The sequence below is a fragment of the Pan troglodytes genome, chromosome 4, assembly GCF_028858775.2.
Source record: "Pan troglodytes isolate AG18354 chromosome 4, NHGRI_mPanTro3-v2.0_pri, whole genome shotgun sequence".
Taxonomy (NCBI): Eukaryota; Metazoa; Chordata; class Mammalia; order Primates; family Hominidae; genus Pan; species Pan troglodytes.
Window position 1 is genome coordinate 31985611 of NC_072402.2, and position 26758 is coordinate 32012368.

A 26758-nucleotide genomic window follows, 5' to 3' on the forward strand; every position below is an offset into this window, starting at 1 on the left:
ATAACCTGTCAAAGGACTCAGAGTTAAATAATTCTTGTCCCCCAGGAACATCAATATTAGCTATAAAGATGAGGACTTAATGTGTGAATCTTACAGTGGCCCCATTTCAATATAGCTAGATTCTGAATGAAATAGAAAATTGTATCTAGGCATTTCACTTGTTATATTTTTGGTAGTTGTTCTTACATTTCTGGCATCACAATTTACAAACTATCTTTGCTGCAGTGGCCTGAAATTATTTTGTTCAAATAACTGTGAAGAAAGCTAAAAGTGCGTGTGTGCTCCACTTTTTAGTGTAACCTTGAAAGTGAGGAAAAACCTTTACCAAATCTAAAACAATACCAGTTAATTAAAAATAGGAGAACAAGTCCCTGCAAAGAGACAACTGTGAGCTTTTTATTCATTTCAAGAGGTTGCCTATAGGTTAAAGTGCTTACTTTATATCTGTTTCTCTTCCTAAATTTATTTGTGTTGCCTAAAAAAGGATTGATTTTCAAGCAAATAAAATTTACTATTAAATAGCCAATTTTTAATAAGCCCAATACATTTTAAGAATTAAAGTAATTTGTACAGTCAAGTGAGCCTATTTTAAGAATCACATTTTCATATTCTATGTTGGTGTATTTTTTGAAGCAACCAACATTTGCTTTAGTACCATTAATTTTCCTAACAGAGATATTTTCCTTATTTTGGCAATTTATTCCAGTTTGTTTACTCCAGTTATTAAGATCCAGTAAATCTTAGCAGACTTATTGCTGTACAGTGTTTGTATTGCATCTCACTATATCACCACAGACCAGTGTCATCCCTAAGCCATTTATCATAAAGCAATCAAGAGGAAGCCACAATATGATGAGATCTGCTGCAAGCCACATGGTTTTTAGTTGCTTAACATCACCTTCCACAATTTTTCAGTCTTTTGATTCATGAGGGTCAGTCTTTCACACATGGCACGGTTACACCCCTAAGATGTGAATATATTTTACTCCCAAGTTTGACAAGGCATTGCACCTGACACTTTACAGGTTTTATTTTCTCAAAAAGAAGCAGTGCTGCATCGCCCAGCACAGCAAATTGATTTTGAACTTGCATGCAGAGAGTAATATCTCTCAATGGATGCTTTAAAAAACTAGAGAACTTCATTATAGAAATACCAATTTCATTGTTAATACTTCATTTTGTTCAAGTGCTGGCCACACTGGTAAGAGAGTTAATTAATTTATATGCTTGAAATCATATGGATAAGAAGTAAAATTTGTGGCATGAGGCACATTGGCAGAGAGGTTAGCTGTAACACTTGGAAATAAACACTAATGTAATGTACCAAACTACTCCCCACAATCCAGTGGAACACTGTAAAGCCTTATTGTATTCAGTAAATTGCTATTAAAATCTTTCACCCTGCTTAGAAGATGAGCAGGTAATCTCTTCTCAAACACTTTTGAAGATCATCTCCTAAATACACTGAAAGAAGTATGACTTAAGATATTTGGAATAAAATAGATTATGACCCTAATTAGAGGAGGAATACTCGTTCATTCATTCTATGAACCAATAATTTGGCAATTCTGAGATAAATACTAGACAACAGAATGGATATAAAGTGAATTTTATGGCTAAGCAGAAGTGGTCAAAGTAAAGCCATTCCTTTTCTATCCAGTACTTCAATACTATGTTATATCACAAAAGGAGGGAAACAACTACCTTTCCTCTTCCCTTGTATCTCCTGCAAACTAAGCAAAGTTTTCAAAGACTTGGGGGATGGGATGCAGGTAGAGGCAAAGATGGGGATAAAAGAACAAGTCAGAATTTTTCAATGTAGACAATGCATGCCACTATGAAACTAACTTCCTGAAGATAAACAGCTTGCCATTAAGCCTGTTAGAACTTTCTAGACTCTTAGAGAATTGTTATGACTTTTTTTTTCACCCAGAATATGCAGGTAGGCATTACAGCTATCTTTAATATGAGGCTTCAGATACTTATCTCCTATACCAAAAGGTACTCGTGTTAAGACACACAGCCCTCCATGTCATGTTTTCCATGTTTTCATAGGATATGCATTTCCTAGATGGTGGAGGTGAAGGGAAATATGGGGAGCTTCAAGAAGGTAGAAGTAATCTAGATTGACCAGGACAGAAGGCAATTAGTTATAGCTAAGAGTTATTGATCAATGAAGAGTTCTAAAGCACCTCCTTTATAGTTTAGACTCCAAAAATGTCTAGTTTTAGAAACTGTACCCAATAATTAAATATTATTGAGTACTTGTTGATATGCTGATATTTGGGGACTTACCATTGCCATCTGTTGGGATGAGTTTTACAGAAATCATACAGATAGTTAACATTGACTGAATGCTGTGTGCCAGCACTGTTTCTAAGTACTTTATGTTTATTAAGTAATTTCTTAGGACACTTCCTTGAGGTAGTTTCTATTATTATCACCATCTTACAGATGAGAAAATTTAGGTAGAAAGTTGTTAAATAACAGGGCAAGGCTACACAGCTGGGAAATGGGAGACAGTAGAGTGTGAGGAGAAAGTATTGGGTTGGAGGAGTGTCCTCTTGTCATCTTTGTTTCTTTGATGATCAAACTTACCTTGTGAGTTACTTGACCAAAATTTAACAGTTTCACATAAAGAAGACTCAGCCCCTGGCTCATACGATGATAGAATCATGCTCTCTATTACAAAAATTGTAAAGAGCATTTTGTCACAGTTGCAATCCAAGACTGGGAAATTGTGTGTATATGTATACACACACAAACATATGTACATGCATATAATTTTTCGAGGACAAGCAAGCCAAACTTTTTACCATATTAAACTCAAAAATACATGTGGTAGATTTGAGACTCTTACAAAAATACCTAAATTTTATAGGTTATTGAATATGATTGAAATAAAATAATGTATTAAAGGGTTTGTTCAGTGGTGGTTATTGCTAGAATTATCTTATTATCTTCTGTTATCTATTAGTTTAAATTATGCTTGCACAATGCCTGGCACATGGCATACCCTCAGTAAATACTAGATTCCTCTCTTACAGAAGAAGCCATGTTGGTGCTATAAGAATCAGTGATGAAGAGTAACATATTTCTTGAAAAACAAAATGCTGTCCGGTTTAGAATACAGCAGTAGAGCAGCTTGTGAAAATGGCTTTGTACTGAGGGAATTTTCATTTGCAGTAATTTGAAAACAAATAAAAGAAAAACAATACTTAGTGAGAAAATGTCCCATTTTTAAAGACACAATGAAACTGTTGAAAACTGGGGAGCAGTCAGGAGGCCTCCAGTAATGAGACAGGAGAGAGCATTTCAGCATTGTTTTCATTTTGCAGAATCATCTATCACAGAAAAGTAGTTTAAATTGTCTGTCTTGTTTTCAATTTTTCCAAAATATATTCAGACAAAATAGCTTGAATTGACTATCTTGTTTTTCGATTTTGTTTCAGATTTATTTCTGATTATAGCTTTTTTTTTGGATTTAGATGCTTTCTCTTTGGAGGAATGAATAGCATTATGTTTAATCTTCTCTTGCCTATTCAAAATGAATGCAGAAAAGTTCCAGGTGATCAATTATTTTTCTCATGGAGCCCTTCTCATTTTCTTTCAGGATGTTCTGAGCCTCTGGGTATGAAATCAGGACATATACAAGACTATCAGATCACTGCCTCCAGCATCTTCAGAACGCTCAACATGGACATGTTCACTTGGGAACCAAGGAAAGCTCGGCTGGACAAGCAAGGCAAAGTGAATGCCTGGACCTCTGGCCACAATGACCAGTCACAATGGTTACAGGTAAAGTTTTCCAAAACTGTTTCACTACCCACTGTTCCTCTTTCTTAGAAGATTTCCTGTTGATTAGGTGAGTGTCAGAGTCGTTACCTTCATGCTAATTTAAATGTGCCTTCATCTTCGACTTAACTAAATTGGTAAAACACAAATTCCTTATGAAACCATGTCTGTGGGCTATTTTTATGCTGGTGTTGGTTTATAGATGCTAGTGTAAGCTTGATGCAGGAGACTGTACCAGATCACACTATGTGTATGTCAATTGATTGATTAGGAGAGCATTTGCATCTTAACTCTCATCCATTCTAATACTTTGTATTAATATTGGCTTTGAAAGCATGACAGCAAGAATCCAAAGGGCATTGAAATCATGCCACTGACCTGCAAACTGTTCACATAGAATCATGACTCATGACATATTAGCTCCTTACCTGTGGTTGCTAAGCAATGAAGATATTTGATTACATTCTCAAAACAGATCTTGCTTATAGAAGGAAACCATAGATACTGCAGAGTTTATCATTTGCAAATGAAGTAAGGTTACAGTCAGTGCTTTTTAAAACAATCTTCATGAAATTCACTTATTTGTGGAGCATGTTTAAATATGCACAGGTTTGTTAGTGGCTTCTGTGGCAAAAAGTAAGACAACTCAATTCCATAATGAGATCACTTTATAGTGAAAGATACGAGTTCTGTTCTTGTTGATTTTTATGCTGTATTCATGAGTTTAAAAACTGTAGTAGTTCATTGCATTCCCAGAAATCATGAAAACAATTTAAAATAGCAAATTCCACCCCTATCAAACAAGATTTGCCAAATCTGTAACTGTTCTTATCAGGTTACCTGAAATTTGCAATAGTTCCTCTTCTCTTCTCTCCTCTCTGCTCCACTCCTCTCCTTTTTTGAGACAGGGCTCACTCTGTTGCCCAGGCTAGAGAGCAGTAGTGCAATCATAGCTCACTGTTGCCTTAAATTCCTGAGCTCCAGCAGTCCTCCTGTCTCAGCCTACCAAATAGCTAGGACTACAGGTGCACATCACTATACCCAGCTAATTTTTTTTTCTTTTGTGCAGACAGGTGTCTCACTGTGTTGCTCAAGCTGATCTCGAACTCCTAGCCTCCACCAATCCTCCTGCCTCAGCCTCCCAAAGTCTTGGGATTGCAGGCATAAGCCCCCATATCAGGCTTCTTTTTTCAGTTTTTTCTTCAGTTGGCCTTACTTTTTCTTATACTCACAAGTAGAAATACTCACTTTTTTCTTTACTTTCCCTTAACATTTTTTATTGATCTAGAGCTTTATTCAGCTCTCATTAGCTAGCACATACTATAGGTAATAATGTAAGTCTTTCTCCTATTACCGTTCTATGAACTTTTTGAAGATAAGGAGTATGTTTTCTAATATATCATCCCAGCACCCAACCTTATAAGTAGCAGTGCTTACTAAATTAAATTATTTATTTAACAAATATTTGTGATGAACCTAGAAAGCATCATATAACATGATAAGCAGTGACGACATATAAGTGAGCAACACACTGTTGCTTAAGACATTAAGATATTACCCCTTGCTTAAAATATTCCTGTTATCTGACTTAGCTTACACCATTTTCTATTTTCCTCCATCCTCGTAGCAGATGTTTCCCAATGTCCTTTCCTGGTCACACTTCTTCTCCCAGTTATCTTCCTGTTAACATCTCTTTCACCAGCTCCACACACTAACATTAACTGATTTAGCAAGTATTGGTAATTTCAACTATGAAAAAATGACTCAAATATCTGAAAATCATTTCCCGTCTTACCATCCCCACTGCTACTTCTATCATCAGTGCTACCACCCTCTTTCACCTGGGTTTCACAGAAGCTTCTTAACCAGCTTTTCCGTTTCTAGTTTTACTCTTTAAAAATTCATTTCTAAAGTTGTAACTCGTGTGTGTGTGTGTTTGTGTGTGTGTGTTTTCCTAAAAGGTAAATATGATTCTCTTACTCTCCTGTTTAAAACCCTTCATTACTCCCTCTGTTTCAGAATAATGTGCAAGTTCCTTAATATAACCTAAGAGTTTTTTGCATGATTTGGCCCCAGTTCGTTTCTTACCCTACTCTTCTAAATTTGCTTGTACTCAAACCAAGTACTATCTCCTTCTTCCCATTCCTTTATAAATGTCCTCTTGCTATAAGAAATGAATGGAAAGAGCCTCTACCCACAGCATTATCTGCCTTCTGTTATATTTAAATCCTTCAGCTTCAGTTCGGATATACCTTTCTCTGGGAAGATTTTGCTGCCAAATCCATTCTGCCCACATCTGACTTAAATCTTTCTCATGTATACTACTACATCGTCTGTAATTTTGTCACTATACCATTTTCTTACTGTATTGGAAATTGTGTTTTTATGCTAGGCTGTTTGTTTCAAGAGGCTGAGACCATGCCTGTCCTGACTTTCTTAACTTGTTGTTCAGCATCTAACTAACCTAACACATGGTGGGCATTCCATAAAGATTTGTTGAATGAATAAATGAATGATTCCTTCAAAAAATAATTCAAGTTATTGGTTTGAGCCAACATAGCATATAAGTTTGATACCCAATTTAAGAGGCCAACTGGTACATATTCTCAATTTTTCAATATTTAAAAGATACATTTAAAATTTCTTGTTGAAGAGCTGGCTTTTTTTTAAATAAGGAAACTAAATTTTTATAATATATAGCCATCATGAAGTTTTCAGGTTCTTACTTTGAAGAAAATCGCCTTTCCATTTGTTGGACTTGACAATGATCAACTTAAAATTTTTCATTGCTATATATTCTAAAATTGTAAATATTCCAGTCATGTATCAGATTGGCTGCGTATCGCTAATGTTATCTGTGAGTCATAATGCTGTGAGGAATAAGGCAAACTATTTTACACCCCATAAGTAGCTCAAGAGGTTGGTAGACTCTAGAAACATCCACATAAAGGGATTGCAAATGGCATATTTCTTTGGAAAGATAAAAATTAAACAAATATTTTTACATGAATCAGGGCGTAATCTTCAGTGTGAGCCTCCATCTATCACTTTGTTCAAGATGATTTTTCAGCTATCTTCTTAAAATCACTTGCATGCTAAAATTGATTCATTGTGTTCATAACAGACTTTGTGTTAATTCAAGGACTAGTTCTTCTAATATATGTCTAATTTTTGTTGTATCAAAACATATTCAGAATCTCCAAGGCAAAGTAAATTGACATATTTTCCTTTTATTTATTTATTTTCTGACATCATGCAAGAAAAAGGCCCAGAATTGTGACTATTTTTTAGTGTTTTCCCCTCAAGAGAATATAATCTGTTCAACTGTATATTATTATGCTTGTTAGTGTTTCTGTTGAAAATAAGATTAACATTTTCATAGATAACAATGTATGGGGTGATTTTCGTTTTAAGTTGTTTATATAGAGGTAACATAGAGGTCAATTTTTATCCTGAATGTATTTATAAAATCAGACGCCTCTGAATTAGGTATATTTTTAACTAAAATGCATCAGTTCTGAGCAGTAGCTCTTCAGAAGAAAAGCCATGTCTGCCACTTAAATTCCCTTCCTTCATTATCAATCTCTTGCTACTTTTTTAACAAATGTGTTTTATATACCAGCTAAAAATGTGACGCTCTAATGGAGTTTTATTTCCGTTTAATAGGTTTTTCTAAAACCTAATCAGATATCTGGCAATACAATTGTAAATTCAACCCCCCAAAATACCCTCATGCCTAATTGTGATATAGTTTAAGAAATTCTTATGTGTCCTTTTGGGAATTCGTGTGTATTCAAATCTCATTTTAACATTCTTTATATATATATTTTTATTATAAGTTCTAGGATACATGTGCACAACGTGAAGATTTGTTACATATGTATACATGTGCCATGTTGGTGTGCTGCACCCATTAACTCGTCATTTACATTAGGTATGTCTCCTAATGCTATACCTCCCCACTCACCCCACCCCACAACAGGCCCTGGTATATGATGTACCCCTTCCTGTGTCCAAGTGTGCTCATTGTTCAATTCCCACCTACGAGTGAGAACATGCGGTGTTTGGTTTTTTGTCCTTGCGATAGTTTGCTGAGAATGATGTTTCCAGCTTCATCCATGTCCCTACAAAGGACATGAACTCATCATTTTTTATGGCTGCCTAGTATTCCATGGTGTATTCCTAGTATTCCATGTGCCACATTTTCCTAATCCAGTCTACCATTGTTGGACATTTGGGTTGGTTCCAAGTCTTTGCTATTGTGAGGAGTGCTGCAATAAACATATGTGTGCATGTGTCTTTATAGCAGCATGATTTATATTCCTTTGGGTATATACCCAGTAATGGGATGGCTGGGTCAAATGATATATCTAGTTCTAGATCCCTGAGGAATTGCCACACTGTCTTCCACAATGGTTGAACTAGTTTACAGTCCCACCAACAGTGTAAAAGTGTTCCTATTTCTTCACATCCTCTCCAGCACCTGTTGTTTCCTGACTTTTGAATGATTGCCATTCTAACTGGTGTGAGATGGTATCTCATTGTGGTTTTGATTTGCATTTCTCTGATGGCCAGTGATGGTGAGCATTTTTTCATGTGTCTTTTGGCTGCATAAATGTCTTCTTTTGAGAAGGGTCCGTTCATATCCTTTGCCCACTTTTTGATGGGGTTGTTTGTTTTTTTCTTGTAAATTTGTTTGAGTTCTTTGTAGATTCTGGATATTACCCCTTTGTCAGATGACTAGATTGCAAAAATTTTCTCCCATTCTGTAGGTTGCCTGTTCACTCTGATGGTAGTTTCTTTTGCTGTGCAGAAGCTCTTTAGTTTAATTAGATCCCATTTGTCAATTCTGGCTTTTGTTGCCATTGCTTTTGGTGTTTTAGACATGAAGTCCTTGCCCATGCCTGTGTCCTGAATGGTATACCCTGGGTTTTCTTCTAGGGTTTTTAAGGTTTTAGATCTAACATTTAAGTCTTTAATCCATCTTGAATTAATTTTTGTATAAGGTGCAAGGAAGGGATCCAGTTTCAGCTTTCTACATATGGCTAGCCAGTTTTCCCAGTACCATTTGTTAAACAGGGAATCCTTTCCCCATTTCTTGTTTTCGCCAGGTTTGTCAAAGATCAGATAGTTGTAGATGTGTGTTATTATTTCTGAGGGCTCTGTTCTGTTCCATTGGTCGGTATCTCTGTTTTGGTACCAGTACCATGCTGTTTTGGTTACTGTAGCCTTGTAGTACAGTTTGAAGTCAGGTAGCGTGATGTCTCCAGCTTTGTTCTTTTGGCTTAGGATTGACTTGGCAATGCAGGCTATTTTTTGGTTCCATATGAACTTTAAAGTAGTTTTTTCCAATTCTGTGAAGAAAGTCATTGGTAGCTTGATGGGGATTGCATTGAATCCATAAATTACCTTGGGCAGTATGGCCATTTTCACGATATTGATTCTTCCTACCCATGAGCATGGAATGTTCTTCCATTTGTTTGTGTCCTCTTTTATTTCATTGAGCAGTGGTTTGTAGTTCTCCTTGAAGAGGTCCTTCACATCCCTTGTAAGTTGGATTCCTAGGTATTTTATTCTCTTTGAAGCAATTGTGAATGGGAGTTCACTCATGATTTGGCTCTCTGTTTGTCTGTTATTGGTGTGTAAGAATGCTTGTGATTTTTGCACATTGATTTTGTATCCTGAGACTTTGCTGAAGTTGCTTATCAGCTTAAGGAGATTTTGGGCTGAGATGATGGGGTTTTCTAGATATACAATCATGTCATCTGCAAACAGGGACAATTTGACTTCCTCTTCTCCTAATTGAATACCCTTTATTTCTTTCTCCTGCCTGATTGCCCTGGCCAGAACTTCCAACACTATGTTGAATAGGAGTGGTGAGAGAGGGCATCCCTGTCTTGTGCCAGTTTTCAAAGGAAATGCTTCCAGTTTTTCCCCATTCAGTATGATATTGGCTGTGAGTTTGTCATAAATAGCTCTTATTATTTTTAGATACATCCCATCAATACCTAATTTATTGAGAGTTTTTAGCATGAAGAGTTGTTGAAATTTGTCAAAGGCCTTTTCTGCATCTATTGAGATAATCATGTGGTTTTTGTCTTTGGTTCTGTTTATATGCTGGATTACATTTACTGATTTGCATATGTTGAACCAGCCTTGCATCCCAGGGATGAAGCCCACTTGATCATGGTGGATAAGGTTTTTGATGTGCTGCTGGATTCGGTTTGCCAGTATTTTATTGAGGATTTTTGCATCGGTGTTCATCAGGGATATTGGTCTAAAATTCTCTTTTTTTGTTGTGTCTCTGCCAGGCTTTGGTATCAGGATGATGCTGGCCTCATAAAATGAGTTAGGGAGGATTTCCTCTTTTTCTATTGATTGGAATAGTTTCAGAAGGAATGGTACCATCTCCTCCTTGTACCTCTGGTAGAATTCAGCTGTGAATCCATCTGGTCCTGGACTTTTTTTGGTTGGTAAGCTATTAATTCTTGCCTCAATTTCAGAGCCTGTTATTGTTCTATTCAGAGATTCAACTTTTTCCTGGTTTAGTCTTGGGAGAGTGTATGTGTTGAGGAATTTATCCATTTCTTCTAGATTTTCTAGTTTATTTGCATAGAGGTGTTTATAGTATTCTCTGACGGTAGTTTGTATTTCTGTGGGATCAGTGGTGATATCCCCTTTATCATTTTTTATTGCATCTATTTGATTCTTCTCTCTTTTCTTCTTTATTAGTCTTGCTAGTGGTCTATCAATTTTGTTGATCTTTTCAAAAAACCAGCTCCTGGATTCATTGATTTTTTGAAGGGTTTTTTGTGTCTCTGTCTCCTTCAGTTCTGCTCTGATCTTAGTTATTTCTTGCCTTCTCCTAGCTTTTGAATGTGTTTGCTCTTGCTTTTCTAGTTCTTTTATTTGTGATGTTAGGGTGTCAATTTTAGATCTTTCCTTCTTTCTCTTGTGGGCATTTAGTGCTATAAATTTCCCTCTACACACTGCTTTGAATGTGTCCCAGAGATCCTGGTATGTTGTGTCTTTGTTCTCATTTGTTTCAAAGAACATCTTTATTTCTGCCTTCATTTCGTTATGTACCCAGTAGTCATTCAGGAGCAGGTTATCCAGTTTCCATGTGGTTGAGCGGTTTTGAGTGAGTTTATTAATCCTGAGTTCTAGTTTGATTGCACTGTGGTCTGAGAGACACTTTGTTATAATTTCTGTTCTTTTACATTTGCTGAGGAGTGCTTTACTTCCAACTATGTGGTCAGTTTTGGAGTAGGTGTGGTGTGGTGCTGAGAAGAATGTATATTCTGTTGATTTGGGGTGGAGAGTTCTGTAGATATCTATTAGGTCCACTTGGTGCAGAGCTGAATTCAATTCCTGGATATCCTTCTTAACTGTCTGTCTTGTTGATCTGTCTAATGTTGACAGTGGGGTATTAAAGTCTCCCATTATTATTGTGTGGGAGTCTAAGTCTCTTTGTAGGTCCTAAGGACTTGCTTTATGAATCTGGGTGCTCCTGTATTGGGTGCATATATATTTAGGATAGTTAGCTCTTCTTGTTGAATTGATTCCTTCACCGTTATGTAATGGCCTTCTTTGTCTCTTTTGATCTTTGTTGTTTTAAAGTCTGTTTTATCAGAGACTAGGATTGCAACCCCTGCCTTTTTTTGTTTTCCATTTGCTTGGTACATCTTCCTCCATCCCTTTATTTTGAGCCTATGTGTGTCTCTGCACGTGAGATGGGTTTCCTGTATACAGCACACTGATGTGTCTTGACTCTTTATCCAATTTGCCAGTCTGTGTCTTTTAATTGGAGCATTTAGCCCATTTATATTTAAGGTTAATATTGTTATGTGTTAATTTGATCCTGTTATTATGATGTTAGCTGGTTATTTTGCTCGTTAGTTGATGCAGTTTCTTCCTAGCATTGATGGTCTTTACAATTTGGCATGTTTTTGCAGCGGCTGGTACCGGTTGTTCCTTTCCATGTTCAGCACTTCCTTCAGGAGCTCTTGTAAGGCAGGCCTGATGGTGACAAAATCTCTCAGCATTTGCTTGTCTGTAAAGGATTTTATTTCTCCTTCACTTATGAAGCTTAGTTTGGCTGGATATGAAATTCTGGGTTGAAAATTCTTTTCTTTAAGAATGTTAAATATTGGCCCCCACTCTCTTCTGGCTTTTAGAGTTTCTGCCGAGAGATCCGCTGTTAGTCTGATGGGCTTCCCTTTGTGGGTAACCCGACCTTTCTCTCTGGCTGCCCTTAACATTTTTTCTTTCATTTCAACTTTGGTGAATCTGACAATTATGTGTCTTGTAGTTGCTCTTCTCGAGGAGTATCTTTGTGGCGTTCTCGTATTTCCTGAATTTGAATGTTGGCCTGCTTTGCTAGGTTGGGGAAGTTCTCCTGGATGATATCCTGCAGACTGTTTTCCAACTTGGTTCCATTCTCCCCGTCACTTTCAGGTACACCAATCAGACGTAGATTTGGTCTTTTCACATAGTCCCATATTTCTTGGAGGCTTTGTTCGTTTCTTTTTATTCTTTTTTCTCTAAACTTCTCTTCTCGCTTCATTTCATTCATTTGATCTTCAGTCACTGATACCCTTTCTTCCAGTTGATCAAATCGGCTACTGAAGCTTGTGCATTTGTCACGTAGTTCTCATGCCATGGTATTCAGCTCCATCAGGTCCTTTAAGGACTTCTTTGCATTGGTTATTCTACTTAGCCATTTGTTTAATCATTTTTCAAGGTTTTTAGCTTCTTTGCAATGGATTCGAGCTTCCTCCTTTAGTTCGGAGAAGTTTGATCATCTGAAGCCTTCTTCTCTCAACTCGTCAAAGTCATTCTCTGTCCAGCTTTGTTCCGTTGCTGGTGAAGAGCTGCGTTCCTTTGGAAGAGGAGAGGTGCTCTGATTTTTAGAATTTTCAGTTTTTCTATTCTGTTTTTTCCCCATCTTTGTGGTTTTATCTACCTTTGGTCTTTGATGATGGTGACATATGGGGTTTTGGTGTGGATGTCCTTTCTGTTTGTTAGTTTTCCTTTTAACATTCAGGACCCTCAGCTGCAGGTCTGTTGGAGTTTGCTGGAGGTCTGCTCCAGACCCTATATGCCTGGGTATCAGCAGCGGAGGCTGCAGAACAGTGGATATTGGTGAACAGCAAATGTTGCTGTCTGATCGTTCCTCTGGAGGTTTCATCTCAGAGGGGTACCCGGCTGTGTGAGGTGTCAGTCTGCCCCTACTGGGGGGTGCCTCCCAGATAGGCTACTCAGGGGTCAGCAACCCACTTGAGAAAGCAGTCTGTCTGTTCTCAGATCTCAAAGTCCATGCTGGGAGAACCACTACTCTCTTCAAAGCTGTCAGACAGGGACATTTAGGTCTGCAGAGGTTTCTGCTGCCTTTTGTTCGGCTATGCCCTGCCTCCAGAGGTGGAGTCTACAGAGGCAGGCAGGCCTCCTTGAGCTGTGGTGGGCTTCACCCAGTTCAAGCTTCCTGGCTGCTTTGTTTACCTTCTCAAGCTTCAGCAATGGCGGACACCCCTCCCCCAGCCTCGCTGCCGCCTTGCAGTTTGATCTCAGGCTGCTGGGCTAGCAATGAGTGAGGCTCCGTGGGCGTTGGACCCTCTGAGCCATGCGCAGGATATAATCTCCTGGTGTGCCGTTTGCCAAGACCACTGGAAAAGCACAATATTAGGGTGGGAGTGACCAGATTTTCCAGGTGCCGTCTGTCACAGCTTTGCTTGGCTATGAAAGGGAATTCCCTGACCCCTTGCACTTCCCAGGTGAGGCGATGCCTTGCCCTGCTTCAGCTCACATTCAGTGCACTGCACCCACTGTCCTGTACCCACTGTCCGACACTCCCCAGTGAGATGAACCCGGTACCTCAGTTGGAAATGCAGAAATCACTCGTCTTCTGTGTTGCTCACACTGGGAACTGTAGACTGGAGCTGTTCCTATTCTGCCATCTTGGAACCGCCTCAAATCTCATTTTAACATTCTATTGTTTTTATTACTCTAATGTTTCATCTAGTCACTTCTATAAGATCAAAATGTCTGGAACTTCTCGAGCAAATGTTCTTGTGTGATTTTTTTTAAGAGGTGATCCTACCTAATTGGTTAGCTTTCTTGAGTTGCTGCTAATCATAAAATCGTTGTGCTATTTCTATCTGAACATGGCAAAAATGTGTGAGGGCCTCAGGCAGCCCTAAAAAGAGGCATTTCTCAGACCTCTGTGTATGAGGTTTTGTAAAACTTTAAAATTCAACTCATACTTTGAGCAATAAAGCTTACCAATGTGTTATCTGAAAGCCTCCCAAAGGTCAAATTTTAGTTTTTAACTTTCAAAAAAATCTTACCAATGTTGAAATTGGAACATTCTGAGCCAATTATTCCATACTCCTAATTGGACATTCCTAACTCATGGTTAGGATAGATATTAATCTTTGTTATAAAAATAAAGTAACATTTAACTCACAGAGATGTTTTTAGGTTAAGACTATTAGCTTCTGTAGGTAGTTTCCAAACAAAGAAGTCAGAAATTGTGATGACTCTTAAAGTGGATTAAATAAAACAAATAACAGAACAGTGGAAGCATGCAGTAGGTACTCAGTATTGGATAGATCCCTTCTTTTCCTTTCTGGTGGATTGTATACCTCAGGAGAACAGAATTTGACACCACCAATTTTAATCAAAAATGAAGATTTGCATATATATTCCTCCAAAATGGAATTTCCAATAAAAGAATGAAATGTAAAATAATACATTGTTAAATCATTGCAAACTGTAGGTTGTGTTGATAAATTATATATATTGGCATTGGCACAGAAAAACTTTGAAATGTCTTTATCTAGGTAGCATCAGATTTTTCAGCTTCTTTACCCAGTAGTAATAATTTAAAGTGAGTAATTTATCATTTGCCAATCTTGTCTACTGAAACTGTATTTTTACTAAAGCGGTTATGTGTTTTTATGTCTATTATCACTGGCTTTCAACAGAAAGATTAATTTCTTTTTTACTTCCGCTCAGATTAGACAAACTGAAATTAAACATTGTTAAGATGCTTAAAGACATTCTATGAGGAGCAGGGACATTGCTAATGATCATGATATTAATTGTGAAGAAATATGCTGATTCATTTTGGTTTTGTTCACGGAACTAAGCAAACTGCACTCAAAGAATTAACTTGCATTAACTAAAAACTTATTTTAAAGTAAAATACTACAAATTTTGTTATAATGAATACATTGTATATGTATTCATTGCCGTATTGGTGGTGACTATAGAAAATGGATAATTTACTATTCATAATTAAATCTACTAAACGTTTTTCAGATTTCATAAAGGGTAACATAATATAAAGGACTAACAGGAAGGAAGATGTCACAATCCCACCTAAGAAATGATCTTTTGGTCTATTTCATAAGACATTTGCTAATTTAAGGTAGTCTGCATAGTATTTCAACCAAATTAGTAGAATTAATAGAGTTGTTAGACTGAACATTTTAGTGTTGACCTTTGTCAAAATTACGTCTGATCCTACAGATTTTCATTTCAATACTAATTTTGTGAAAATGTATAAGAAATCAATTAAATTTAAGCTTTCAAATTAAATAAGCCTTATTTAATTTAGTCCATGTCAGATTTTTTAAAGGGAGTATTCTAGACATAAAATTTATAACTTCATTAAAGCATTAACTTCTTTTGCCTTCTGAACAATTTATTTACAGGAGAACTAAAGGAAAGGTTTTCAAAATTAAGTGACCACCAGGCCACTGGAAACATTTGTCAATATGAAGGATTATTCTGATTTCCAATTCACAGTTCCAATATTTCTCATTTATGAAGGTTCACCTAAAAAGAAGATCTAAAAGAGGTCAAGTAATGAAACTTGTATATGATTGTGAGACAGCTTCCATTCTTCTATAGTATTGATATATGTTGGAGTGTGCTAAGTGAATCGAAGGATGCTCACACTTTGCTAGGACTATAAGTCATCTTTATGTATTTTTTCATTTTTTAAACCACATACCATGAATAAGAAATCTTTTTGATTTTTATAATTTTATGATGTCAAAGGGAATCCCCACTATCCAATTAGAAAAAAGAACTTTTAATAAACAAAACAAAATTGGAAGGACATTTGTACAGAAAATACTTAAGTGCAAACAAAAGTGCAGCCAATATCAATGTAGTATAAGGAGTGCATAATTTGAGGTACAAAAGATAGATGTGAGGGCTGACAAATTATATCAATACTCTGAGACTTCAATATTCTTTCTTTTTAATGTAAAATGGAGATACTACAAAAAAAGATCAGCCCCAGCCTATCTTCTCCTTTTAAAATCCCTCACACAAGTAAAATTCTGGTGTCTAAATCATGACTGGACGAATCCAAAGAAATCAGAAAATTATCAAGACACCAGCTAATTTCTTCACAAGGTAGCACAAGTATGAAGCTAATAAAAAGTCATGTAACAATTATTGATACAGATATAGCCATCTAACCTTCAAATAAACCTATAAAAAGTTAACTTTTATACAATGAATAACATATCTACTTAATACTCAAAATATTGCCCCTACCTTTCCATCCCTTCTAATTTTGAGTCATTTATTTGGTTTAGTATCTTACATCTCTCTAAAAACAGCTTAGAAAACAAAAACTTCCATAAGACAAGGAAGTAAGATATAGTAAGTGATTATTAAATACTAACACACAAGCACTTACATATAGAAAATCATGAAAAAGGCCCAAAGTAATAGTTTCTGGTGCCAAAGAGAAGGAAATAGATTAACCCCAGATACAGGGTACAATCTCAAAAAGACAAGCTCTAGTGGTACGTTTAAAAATGCATGGAACCTTTATGGTTTGGAGGTTATTTTAAATGACTTTATACTTTTTGAATTAAAATAAGTATATTTGGGGCACCTGTTACAACAAAACACAATGTCAGGTGCAAGGAACTGAAAGACATATTCAGTATTATGTCTGCCTGCATGTATGATTACTGATGCCATAATTGTCATTAATTCAAAATTCCAAAAGCAAGAAACAGAAGTGTAGGATATTGAATGCTTCTGCTTAGAAGTGGTATTGAAACCATTGAAAAACCACGATAGAAATTAAAAGAATTTCATGTGCACAGCAAGCCTGCTCCTGTTTTATGATAATGCAAATTAGATGACTTCTGATTCCTGTGTGTGCAAATGAATTTTCATTTGTGGCGTATTAGTTATCTTTGTAGCAACAAAGCATAGCTGTAAGAATGGTAACCATTCTCTTCTAAAAATATGAACTGAAAATATGCCAATGAGTAAAATTTAGAACTTGGGAATACTGTTTCAAATATTATGAGCATTTGTAAAGGCTTTTAAATAAAATTAGAATCAATTGTAATCAGTAATCTCATTTTGTCTTTAAAGCAGCCCTCTCCGTGAGCTAAGTTATGTTTGCTTTATAATGAAGAGTCAGAGAAGCTTGTTAAAGATTGCACAGCCAGTCAGTGGTCTAAAGGGGATTCAGCACTTGTCAGGAAGCCTATGAGATGATTTTTACCACAGTATTTTCTAGACTATTATAATGATTGAAGTGACTCATTTTTTTCAGGGGATATCTGTTGGATTAGGAAGCCTCTCCAATGCCCAGTCCTGACCAGCATAGCTCTGGTCACTTATCTTGTCTTGAATAAGAGCTCCTGGTGGGTCCAGCCAGGCTCTGCAGATTCTGTGGATTCAGCTTGCCCTCTAAATTTGTGGTGCCACATTGTAACAATCGTATATCCTTTCCAGTGCTACTGAGCATTGGATACACACACATACACATGTATGAAATATTTGGAAAATGCAATTCCTATATTTTTGGTTTAAAATAAAACAAATAGGAAATAGGAATGTAAATTCTAATATTTTCTGCCCACAACCCAACGATATGTTTGTGATTCATACATTATGTTTTAGAGAACCCTGCTCTGTCCAGCGAGCTTGCTCATAGTTAAGCTCACCTGGCTCAATTGCTTTGGTTTATCCTAGAGACTTTTGTAATATTTCCTCAAAGCCAGTGATGCTATAATAATAGGTAGTTCACTTTTTGTTTACATTTATGATTGTAAATGTCTCTCATTTATGAAGTATTGATTTGCTGGCTGATATCAAAATAAAATTTATTTATAGAAAATTTTGCATTCATTTCTTTTTAATTAATACAATTAGCGTTTGTGCAAGGAAAACATGCCTCAGTGAAGTGACTTTCAAATGTCTAATGTCTTTGTTCGTTTTATGCCGCTATTATAATTCTGTAGCATAGTGTGTCTTCTGGACCTAGACAAAGACTTTTCTGTATTGATCTTTGGTAAAATTCTTCTCTGAGATTATTTAAGATGTGACTAAGGACACATGTATCTGCTTGCAGCTTCTAGGTAATAACTTTCTGGAATTAGTTTATATTTTAAAAAATAGATGTACATTTGTTTTTCACTAGAAGAGATTGTGACCTTAGTATTAAGCCAACCAAAGTTTTGACTTCTGAACTAATTGCTTAGGTTCCTTGCCCAGGCCCAGTCAAAGAATCTTTATGCTGCTCTTGCCATTTGACCTGCCCTCTACTTCTGACAGTTTCTGATATGTGTCTTACTGCTCTCCTCCCCTGACTTCTTCTCCACCTGAGCTTTGCTGGTTGCTTGTTGATTGGTTTATCTACTGATATGGTTTGGCTGTGTCCTCACCCAAATCTCATCTTGAATTGTAGCTCCCATAATTCCTATGCATTGTGGGAGGGACCTAGAGGGAGAAAATTAAATCATGGGGGCAGTTTCCCTCATACCTCTCTCATGGTAGTGAATAAGTCTCATGAGATCTGATGGTTTTATAAGGGTTTTCCTCTTTCTCTTGGCCCCCATTCTCTCATTCTCCCCGTGGCCATCTAAGACATGTCTTTTGCCTTCCACTGTGATTGTGAGGTCTCCTTAGCCATGTGGAACTGTGAGTCCATTAAACCTTTTTTTCTTTGTAAATTACCCAGTCTTGAGTATGTCTTTATCAGCAGTGTGAAAATGGACTAATGTATCTACTCTTTGGCTTTGCACTCCAGCTCTGGCCTGCCCCCTGAAGGGTAATTGGTTGTTTCTCGGCAGCCCACCCTCATCTCTGTTGAAGTTTCAGGAACTGCCCTGGCTCTTATGGTGCCAACTGCTGCCACTTTGACTTCTGGCTTCTTAGTACACATGGGTCTAGCTTGCTGCCATAGCTGACATCCACCTTAGGCTTTCTACCACCCGCACAGCTCTTGGTTCCTAGTCCTTTTTGTGAATCCAAAACTACTAGCCCAACACAAAATTTCCATTATCCAGATGACCCTTTCTTCAGATAGTTCCACTACCAGATTTGGGTTCTTCTGACAGCAGACCCAGTTTTCAAAATGACCTTCTTTTCCTGCTTTGATTTTGAACTGATCTAATTAGGAAAATTTCGTCCTAAAAATGCAGTCCTTTAAAACAAATTACATTCTCTTTCTCTCCAAATGACAAATTGTATCAGCATTTTCCAAAATGTGTCAAAATCACTACTTCCATAAGGTAAGCAGTACTTCCAAAAAAAAATGGTTCTAGGCTGAAATACGTTTTGTAAATTCTATATCCTGTTTTATGCTCTTAATTTCTCACATGCATATTAACATAGTAAAGACTCTTGAGAGTCCTGTAGGAAAGAGAGTTGTTTAACTCTTTTTAGTTGATGATTTTCTAACTTATTTTTCATGGAGTGCTTTTTAACATGGATGAAGCTGGAAACCATCATTCTCAGCAAACTAACACAGGAACAGAAAACCAAACACCGCATATTCTCACTCATAAGTGGGATTTAAACAGTGAGAACATATGGACACAGGGAGGGGGACATCACACACAGGGGCCTGTCGAGGGGTGGGGTCAAGGAGAGGGATAGCATTAGGACAAATACCTAACACATGTGGGGCTTAAAACCTAGATGACGGGTTGATAGGTGCAGCAAACTACCCTGGCACATGTATCCCTATGTTACAAACCTGCACATTCTGCACATGTATCCCAGAACTTAAAGTAAAATAAAAAATAAAAATAAATAAAATAAAAATAAAAATAACTACCCTAATATCCCATAGGAACCGCTTTGGAATATCATGTAATAATTAAATTGTATTTCTATAGCACTTTGTTGTTTTCAAAGGGCTTTTCTATTTTTTTTACTGTATCTTTCTAATAATATGTGTACATATGTATACACATGTATAATGTGTACATATTATTTGTATAAATTACCCTGTCTCAAAACATGAAAAATATAATTTGCTGACATTACATGACTTAATCCTGCAAATGGCAGAACTTGACCCAAAAATCCAGTTTCTCCCTTTTCTGTTGAGTTCCATTTTTTCATGGCTGCCTGTGGCTGACATCACATAGAATGTGGTTTAACCTTAACAGCCTTTTTTTGCATCAACATGATTTTTTCAGTATAGCACAATATATGCAAAATATGTGTATCCGCAAACTTGGTTTTCCAGTTCACTGCGTGCCTCTGTTCCTACTTCATATAACAAACAATTCATCAATTTTTTGTTCATATCTGTGTAAACCAAGCATTTGAAATTATCTAAATGAATCCAAAGCATTGTTATCAATTTCATCTTCAGAATGGTGCACATAAGCTAAAGTTAGCCCAGATATACCTGAGGAATAGTCGACCCCTGTCATGAATAAAATGAGTCATATGCATGGAAAGTAACAAGTGAACACTTTTACTTGCTGAGAAACAATTCCTCAAAGAAGTTTACAACAGTACACAAATACTTATTTGTTACTCAAGTTGTAAAAATTTTCTGTCCCGTTTCTTAAACTGCATTTAACTTTCTTTAAAACTGTTTTTTCTTGCTTAAAATGACAGAGGATCATCGCTACTACTTGTCTTCTTGTTAACTTTAGTTTGTCCGTCTGCAGATATTCACATGCTTTGGTTTTGCCTCCTCTGTGTTCATTTCTATGTTCATTTCTCTATGTTAATAAGTAAGTTTCTGTCTCCTGGTTCCAGTGGAAGGTTTTGACATACATTAAACTTTAATGTAGAATACATATTAGGATATTCACCATTTTAAAATGGACACCAAACATAAGCAGTAGACATTTTGTAGTCTTTCCCACGTGTTGAGTAATAGGAACTCTGCTATTAAAGCATCATTATTTTTTGCCTTACAGATTTTCCCCATTTAACAAGCCACACTATAGGCTCCTTGAATAACAAGATTTCTGTATCCAGTATATTTTCTCTTCTCATGCTTGGTGTCCTCTAAATAAAAAAAATTTAAAGGAAGCAGGGGTGTGCCTGTTTACTTTTACTCAGTGGAATAGGTTCAATTAAAAAAATAGTGTCAGGCCAGGAGCAGTGGCTCACGCCTGTAATCCGAACACTTTGGGAGGCCGAGGCAGGCAGATCACCTGAAGTCAGGAGTTCAAGACCAGCCTGGCCAATGTGGTGAAACCCCATGTCTACTAAAAATACAAAAATTTACCAGGCATGGTGGCGGGCACCTGTAATCTCAACTACTCGGGGGGCTGAGGCAGGAGAATCACTTGAACCCAGAAGGCGGAGGTTGCAGTGAGCCGAGATCAAGCCACTGCACTGAAGCCTGGGCGACAAAACGAGACTCCGTCTCAAGAAAAAAAGACAAATTTCCATTTGCACTATTTTTTAATGCTATTGAAAATGATAAGAAGGTTTTTGTACAAGGTTACCCATCATAAGAAAAAAAAGCAAAGTGATATTTATAGCCATTATTAATTACATTATTAATTTCTATTTTTATGATACTTTGTCCTATAGTTTTAAAATAAAGTATGGAACAAAATTTGATAGCAATTACATTCAGGGTTGTATTATCACTATGGCATTGGGTGTATATAATTACTATTGCTATTCTATATGCAACATAATTAGCAAAACCAAATGTGGATAAGAGGGTTTAAGGTAAATGAATGGAACAACTATTATTTGAGTTAAACTCTGAGTCACTTTTCACCCCATTCTTAACATCCTACCACCTATTAAAGGTTCAGTCTTTGTTTATTTCATGAAAAAGCACTGTAGGGTTTTAATCCCCAAAGCTGTAGGATTTGATGGCCCTTTGTTAAATACCACAGGACCCATCTGTTCTGTTAGGCATATGCCTTACGATGTGGGAAAATCTGTAATACAAGGTAATGAATCCAAAGTCCTTTAGACTGCGACACTAAATTTTATAGATGTCTATATATATATAGGTAGATATAGATATATACACAAATATAAGTATATAAGTATATACATATAAGTATATATGTAAGTATATGTATATGTGTGTGTGCATATATATATATATGCACACACACATTTTCTACAAGCTGTCTTAAAGCTCTGTAATGAGAAATAGGGAAAATTCTAAAAATAAAGCAGCTTTAAAGATCTCAGTGGGAAAAAGCACACCACCAGCTGCCTGTATCTGCTTTCATGTTGGTGTCAAAGTCATTTTCTCAAAGCGTGGTTTGGAGACCTCCTGCATCAGAATCAGCTGGTGGCATGGGCTGGCTGAAAACGCAGATTCTTAAATTTTATCCCCAGAGATTCTGATGTTATTAGGTCTGTGCTGGGCATAGAAATGTGCATTTTTGGACAAATATATTTGGGTTCTTGTGCAAGGTGATGTTCAAGAAAAAAGGAATTGGATATTTATTATTTGAAACATGTTCATTTAAAGGCAACCTCTTGGTTTGTTTTGTGGTTTTTTGTTGTTGTTGTTTTTTATTTTGAGACACTGTTTTGCTCTGTCTCCCAGGCTGGAGTGTAGTGGCACAATCCTGCCTCACTGCAAACCGCACTTCCCAGACTCAAGCGATCCTCCTACCTCAGACTCCCAGGTAGCTGGGACCACAGGCACACACCACCAAGGCTGGCTAATTTTTGTATTTTTGTAGAGATAGGGTTTTGCCATGTTGCCCAGGCTGGTCTCGAACTCTTGAGCTCAAGCGATCCATCGGCCTTGGCCTCCCAAAATGTTGGGATTACAGGCGTGAGCCGCTGTGCCTGGCCTGAAGTCCCATTCTAATGGGACTTACTTAGATATACTGACTTATGAAGATTACTTAAGCATTAATCTAATTGCAATTTAAGATTAAAGTATCAGGACACTCCAAATTAAAGAAATTCTGTGGTACCAGTATGCAAATGATAAAAATTCAAGCTTATATTGATCTTTTATTAAATGAATAAATCCAACAACAAATCTTTAATTTCTCTTAACTCTGTAGGAAATAAAGTATATTAAACATCCATATATAGAATCAAATCTAAAATTTATGAGAAAGATGATCTGTTTTCATATCTGTAATATAAGTGTTCTCTGGCTAGAATATATATATATATAATTATATATCTATACCCTTTATATATATAATTAAATTATGAAATTTAAATCAATTTTTTTATTTTGCCATTTGATATATGTAACACAATAACAGATATTCTGAACAATGACCATGAGGTATTATCAATTTCTGAAGTACCATTTGAAGAGAGAAAATATGATCAGTGAAGATGGAATATTAAGTTTACTGTTGCTGTCTGTTAAGGAGGCCTTGGGTAAAGTAAGTGCATGATGCACGTTAATATGGTGTTGAATACTATTTTCAAGAGTTATCAATCTATGTGCAGTTTGTAGGATTTTGAATTCACTGATACATTTCATAGGAGACAATATCTGATGTGGTTAGAGTGTTAAACTCTATAACAGGACCTTCTGGGTTCAAACCCCTTCTCTGCCACTAGTTGCATGACAATGGGCAAATCCATCTGTTACTATCTCAATATTCTTATTTTCTAAATAGGAATAATAGTACCTATTTTATAGGGTTGTGTAAATAAATTAGCATTTATAAAGTGCTTAAAGGATAATTGATATGAAAATGTTAGTATTATTTTATTGATTAGAATGACTAGGTTCCGTAAAACTGTATATAGCATTTGCTTTAAGACTACCAGATAAAAATACAGTTAAACTTAGTTAAATTTAAATTTATTATAAATGGTGAATATTTTATTTTATTTTATTTTATTATTATTATACTTTAAGTTTTAGGGTACATGTGCACAATGTGCAGGTTTGTGCTTACTAAATATTACATGGGATGTACTTATGCTTTTAAAAAATGTAGTTTATCTGAAATTCAAAGTTGATAGACATTTCTTGTTTTATTTTGGCAAATTCAGCAATCCTATTTTCATTTCATCTCATTTGCTTTCATTTCCCTGGTACATCTAATTGATCTAAGTTATGATGCTGATATAATGATGATTTTTGGTCAATAGATAATGATTTTAGCAGACTGCTCATCTGTAATTGTTTTGCATTGTGCCTCTATTCCTGGTGAATAGATACTGAAAAGTCTAACAGTTTATTAACTTTCAAGCAAATATGCTTAAATTGACTTCCACATCAAAAGTTTTAATCTCTATTTCGTTCTGATGCTAAAGATGCTATTTTGTATTCTGGCTCTCCTGTGTTTAGTGGATTGCTGGGAATCAGATGAATCCTTTGGATCCACGGATAAATCCAGGTGATCAACTCAGTAGCCTTTATTATATAGGAACTCAGCATAATATTTTCTATTTGGGGAATGGGTTAAAGTTACCAGGAATGCCCCTGAATGACTCTAAATGACATTTGGGATCTTTTGTCTACAGTTTGTAGAAATTGTCACTGGATGGCATTTAAAATCCTCAAAGCTGTTTTTAGCTCAGTGGATTCATATAATTAAAAAAAAAAAACACAGTCTTTAGGATTTGAACTCAAATCTTAATCCCCTTAGCTACTACCTATGTGAAATTGGGAATAGCATTTTACCCCTGGGCAACAATTTCTTCATCTGAGAAATATAGTCAATGCCCATTCCAGAGGGCTGTTGAAAGGCTGAATGGTATCAGGCCTATAAAATATCCTGCATGTGCCTGGAAGGATATTAAGTGCCCATGTGAGTTCTTTTCCCTGCCTCTTTCTTAGCATTAACATAGAAACTAGAGATTAGTAGTACTGGAGCCAAGTTTTATCCAAAATCTTGTGGCTCTGTTATTTTAAATCAAAAGACAAAGATAAATGAGAAAACAGGACACTTTGTGTCCCTAGCTTTGAATCTGATTATTTTGTATATTCCAAAAAACACCTAGACCCCTGGATTTTTCCACAGCAGCTCTACTTAACTATCAGTGAAAAACGCTGGGACATCCCACCACCAACAACAGCACCACTTATGAGATTATCCATTGTTTTAAAAGCCCAGCTTTCCTTCTTTTGAAAGGTACTCCCTTGGGGGAGCTATCCTGGTCTAACAAGGTATTTGTAACGGATGCAAATACATAGTCAGGCATCTGCTGGCCACAGCTGAGCCCTTCAATGAAGAGTCCAGAAGTTCCATGTGAAAAGGATTTAAGAAGCACATCTTGTTGGAATTGTCTTGGAGAAGGTAGAGGCAGAGGTAGGACATATTCCTTTAAGCTGTGTTTGTAGAGCAAGCACACCATAATTTATGACAAAATTATCATTTAGAGAGGCTTTGTGGGAAATAGAAATAGGGACCAAGAACTCCCAGCTCCCTATTCCTTGGAGTCTACATTTGGAACACAGGTGTGAAATTGGGAGATAGTCTGGGTGCAGACTGGCCCTGACCTACCGCGTAAGGAGAGCCACTCAGGAGCATGAAATGGAGAAGAGAATTCCATAGCCTGGCATGCTGGCACACACCTGTGATCCCAGCTGTGTAGGAGGCTGAAGCACGAGAATTGCTTGAACCCGGGAGTCAGAGGTTGCAGTGAGCCGAGATCATGCCACTGCACTCCAGCCTGAGTGACAGAGTGAGACCCTGTCTCAAAAAAAAAAAAAAAAGAAAGAAAGAAAGAAAAGAAAAGAGAATCCCAGCACCTTTCGCTGTTTCTAAGCTCACTGCTCACATTAATGGACAACTTTTAATCCATCTGTCAGATCATGCTAATCAACAAGAGGCAGAGAATGACAAATATTTTTTTTTAATTCATGGTGAAAGACTTTGTTTTAGAAAAGTCTATCCACTATTTGGTGATTGTTTTGTTTGTTCAGCCATGGAAGTTCACAGAAACATAACCATGGAATTACAGTGTTCTTCCCATTATTCAACTCTTAGGGGAAAAAATGCAACAGGAAAATACAGCATTTAACAGTGTTTGCTTATAAATAACGTCATTAATTAAAATGCTCATAAGATTTAAATATGGAAAGTATAAAATCTCTTTAGGAAGTTTTATTCTTTGCTTTTTTAAAAAATATACTGAAATCTGTTTATATATCGCATAAATATATTAACTTCCCAGGTGGTTTTTTAAAATGGGTCGAATAAATGCAAAACATATTAGAGAAATTTATTTTATTTTGTAGTATTTTCTTTATGATTTGAAAACAGTTTACCTACTTTTTTATGTCTCCAAAATAAAGTAGAAGCAATTTTCTAACCAAAGATGAGTAAATCAAACTTACTATTTTTTCTGCTGGTAAACAAAATGTGCATAGAGCTACAAAGAAAATGGGGAGATGAGCAATAGCATTAAAGTTACCAATTAATGCTCTTTAGGACACAGCTTTATTTAGGAATTTTCAGGTCCAATCATAGTAGCTCAGTAGGGAGAAAGAAGGGAATATCCCAGCCCAAGATAATGAGTGAGTGTGGGTCACTTCATACCCATAGGGTGCATTTGTGCAAAAGTGCTCTTTCCTCTGGTGTATCAGTGATGCTGGGGCATACCTTGATGAGTGCAGCCCAGGATGCTTTTCAGTCAGTCTCATCCTCTCAGCTGGGTACCCTTATGCAAACACAACCCATACAGCCTTGCAGCACAGCCCTGAAGTTACCTCTTGTGAGGCCCTGGCAGTTGGGAAGTGGAGCACAGTAAA

General features: G+C 36.5%; 1 protein-coding gene across 2 annotated transcripts in view; it reads left to right on the forward strand.

Annotated features, from left to right (window-relative positions):
* Positions 1–26758, forward strand: part of EDIL3 (EGF like repeats and discoidin domains 3) — a 441707-nt gene that overhangs the window by 318601 nt on the left and 96348 nt on the right. For both annotated transcript variants that reach the window (XM_001146806.6, XM_526867.7), the window contains one exon: positions 3614–3798. In XM_001146806.6, coding sequence (XP_001146806.1) covers positions 3614–3798 — 185 coding nt within the window. The remainder of the gene's footprint in view (positions 1–3613; positions 3799–26758) is intronic.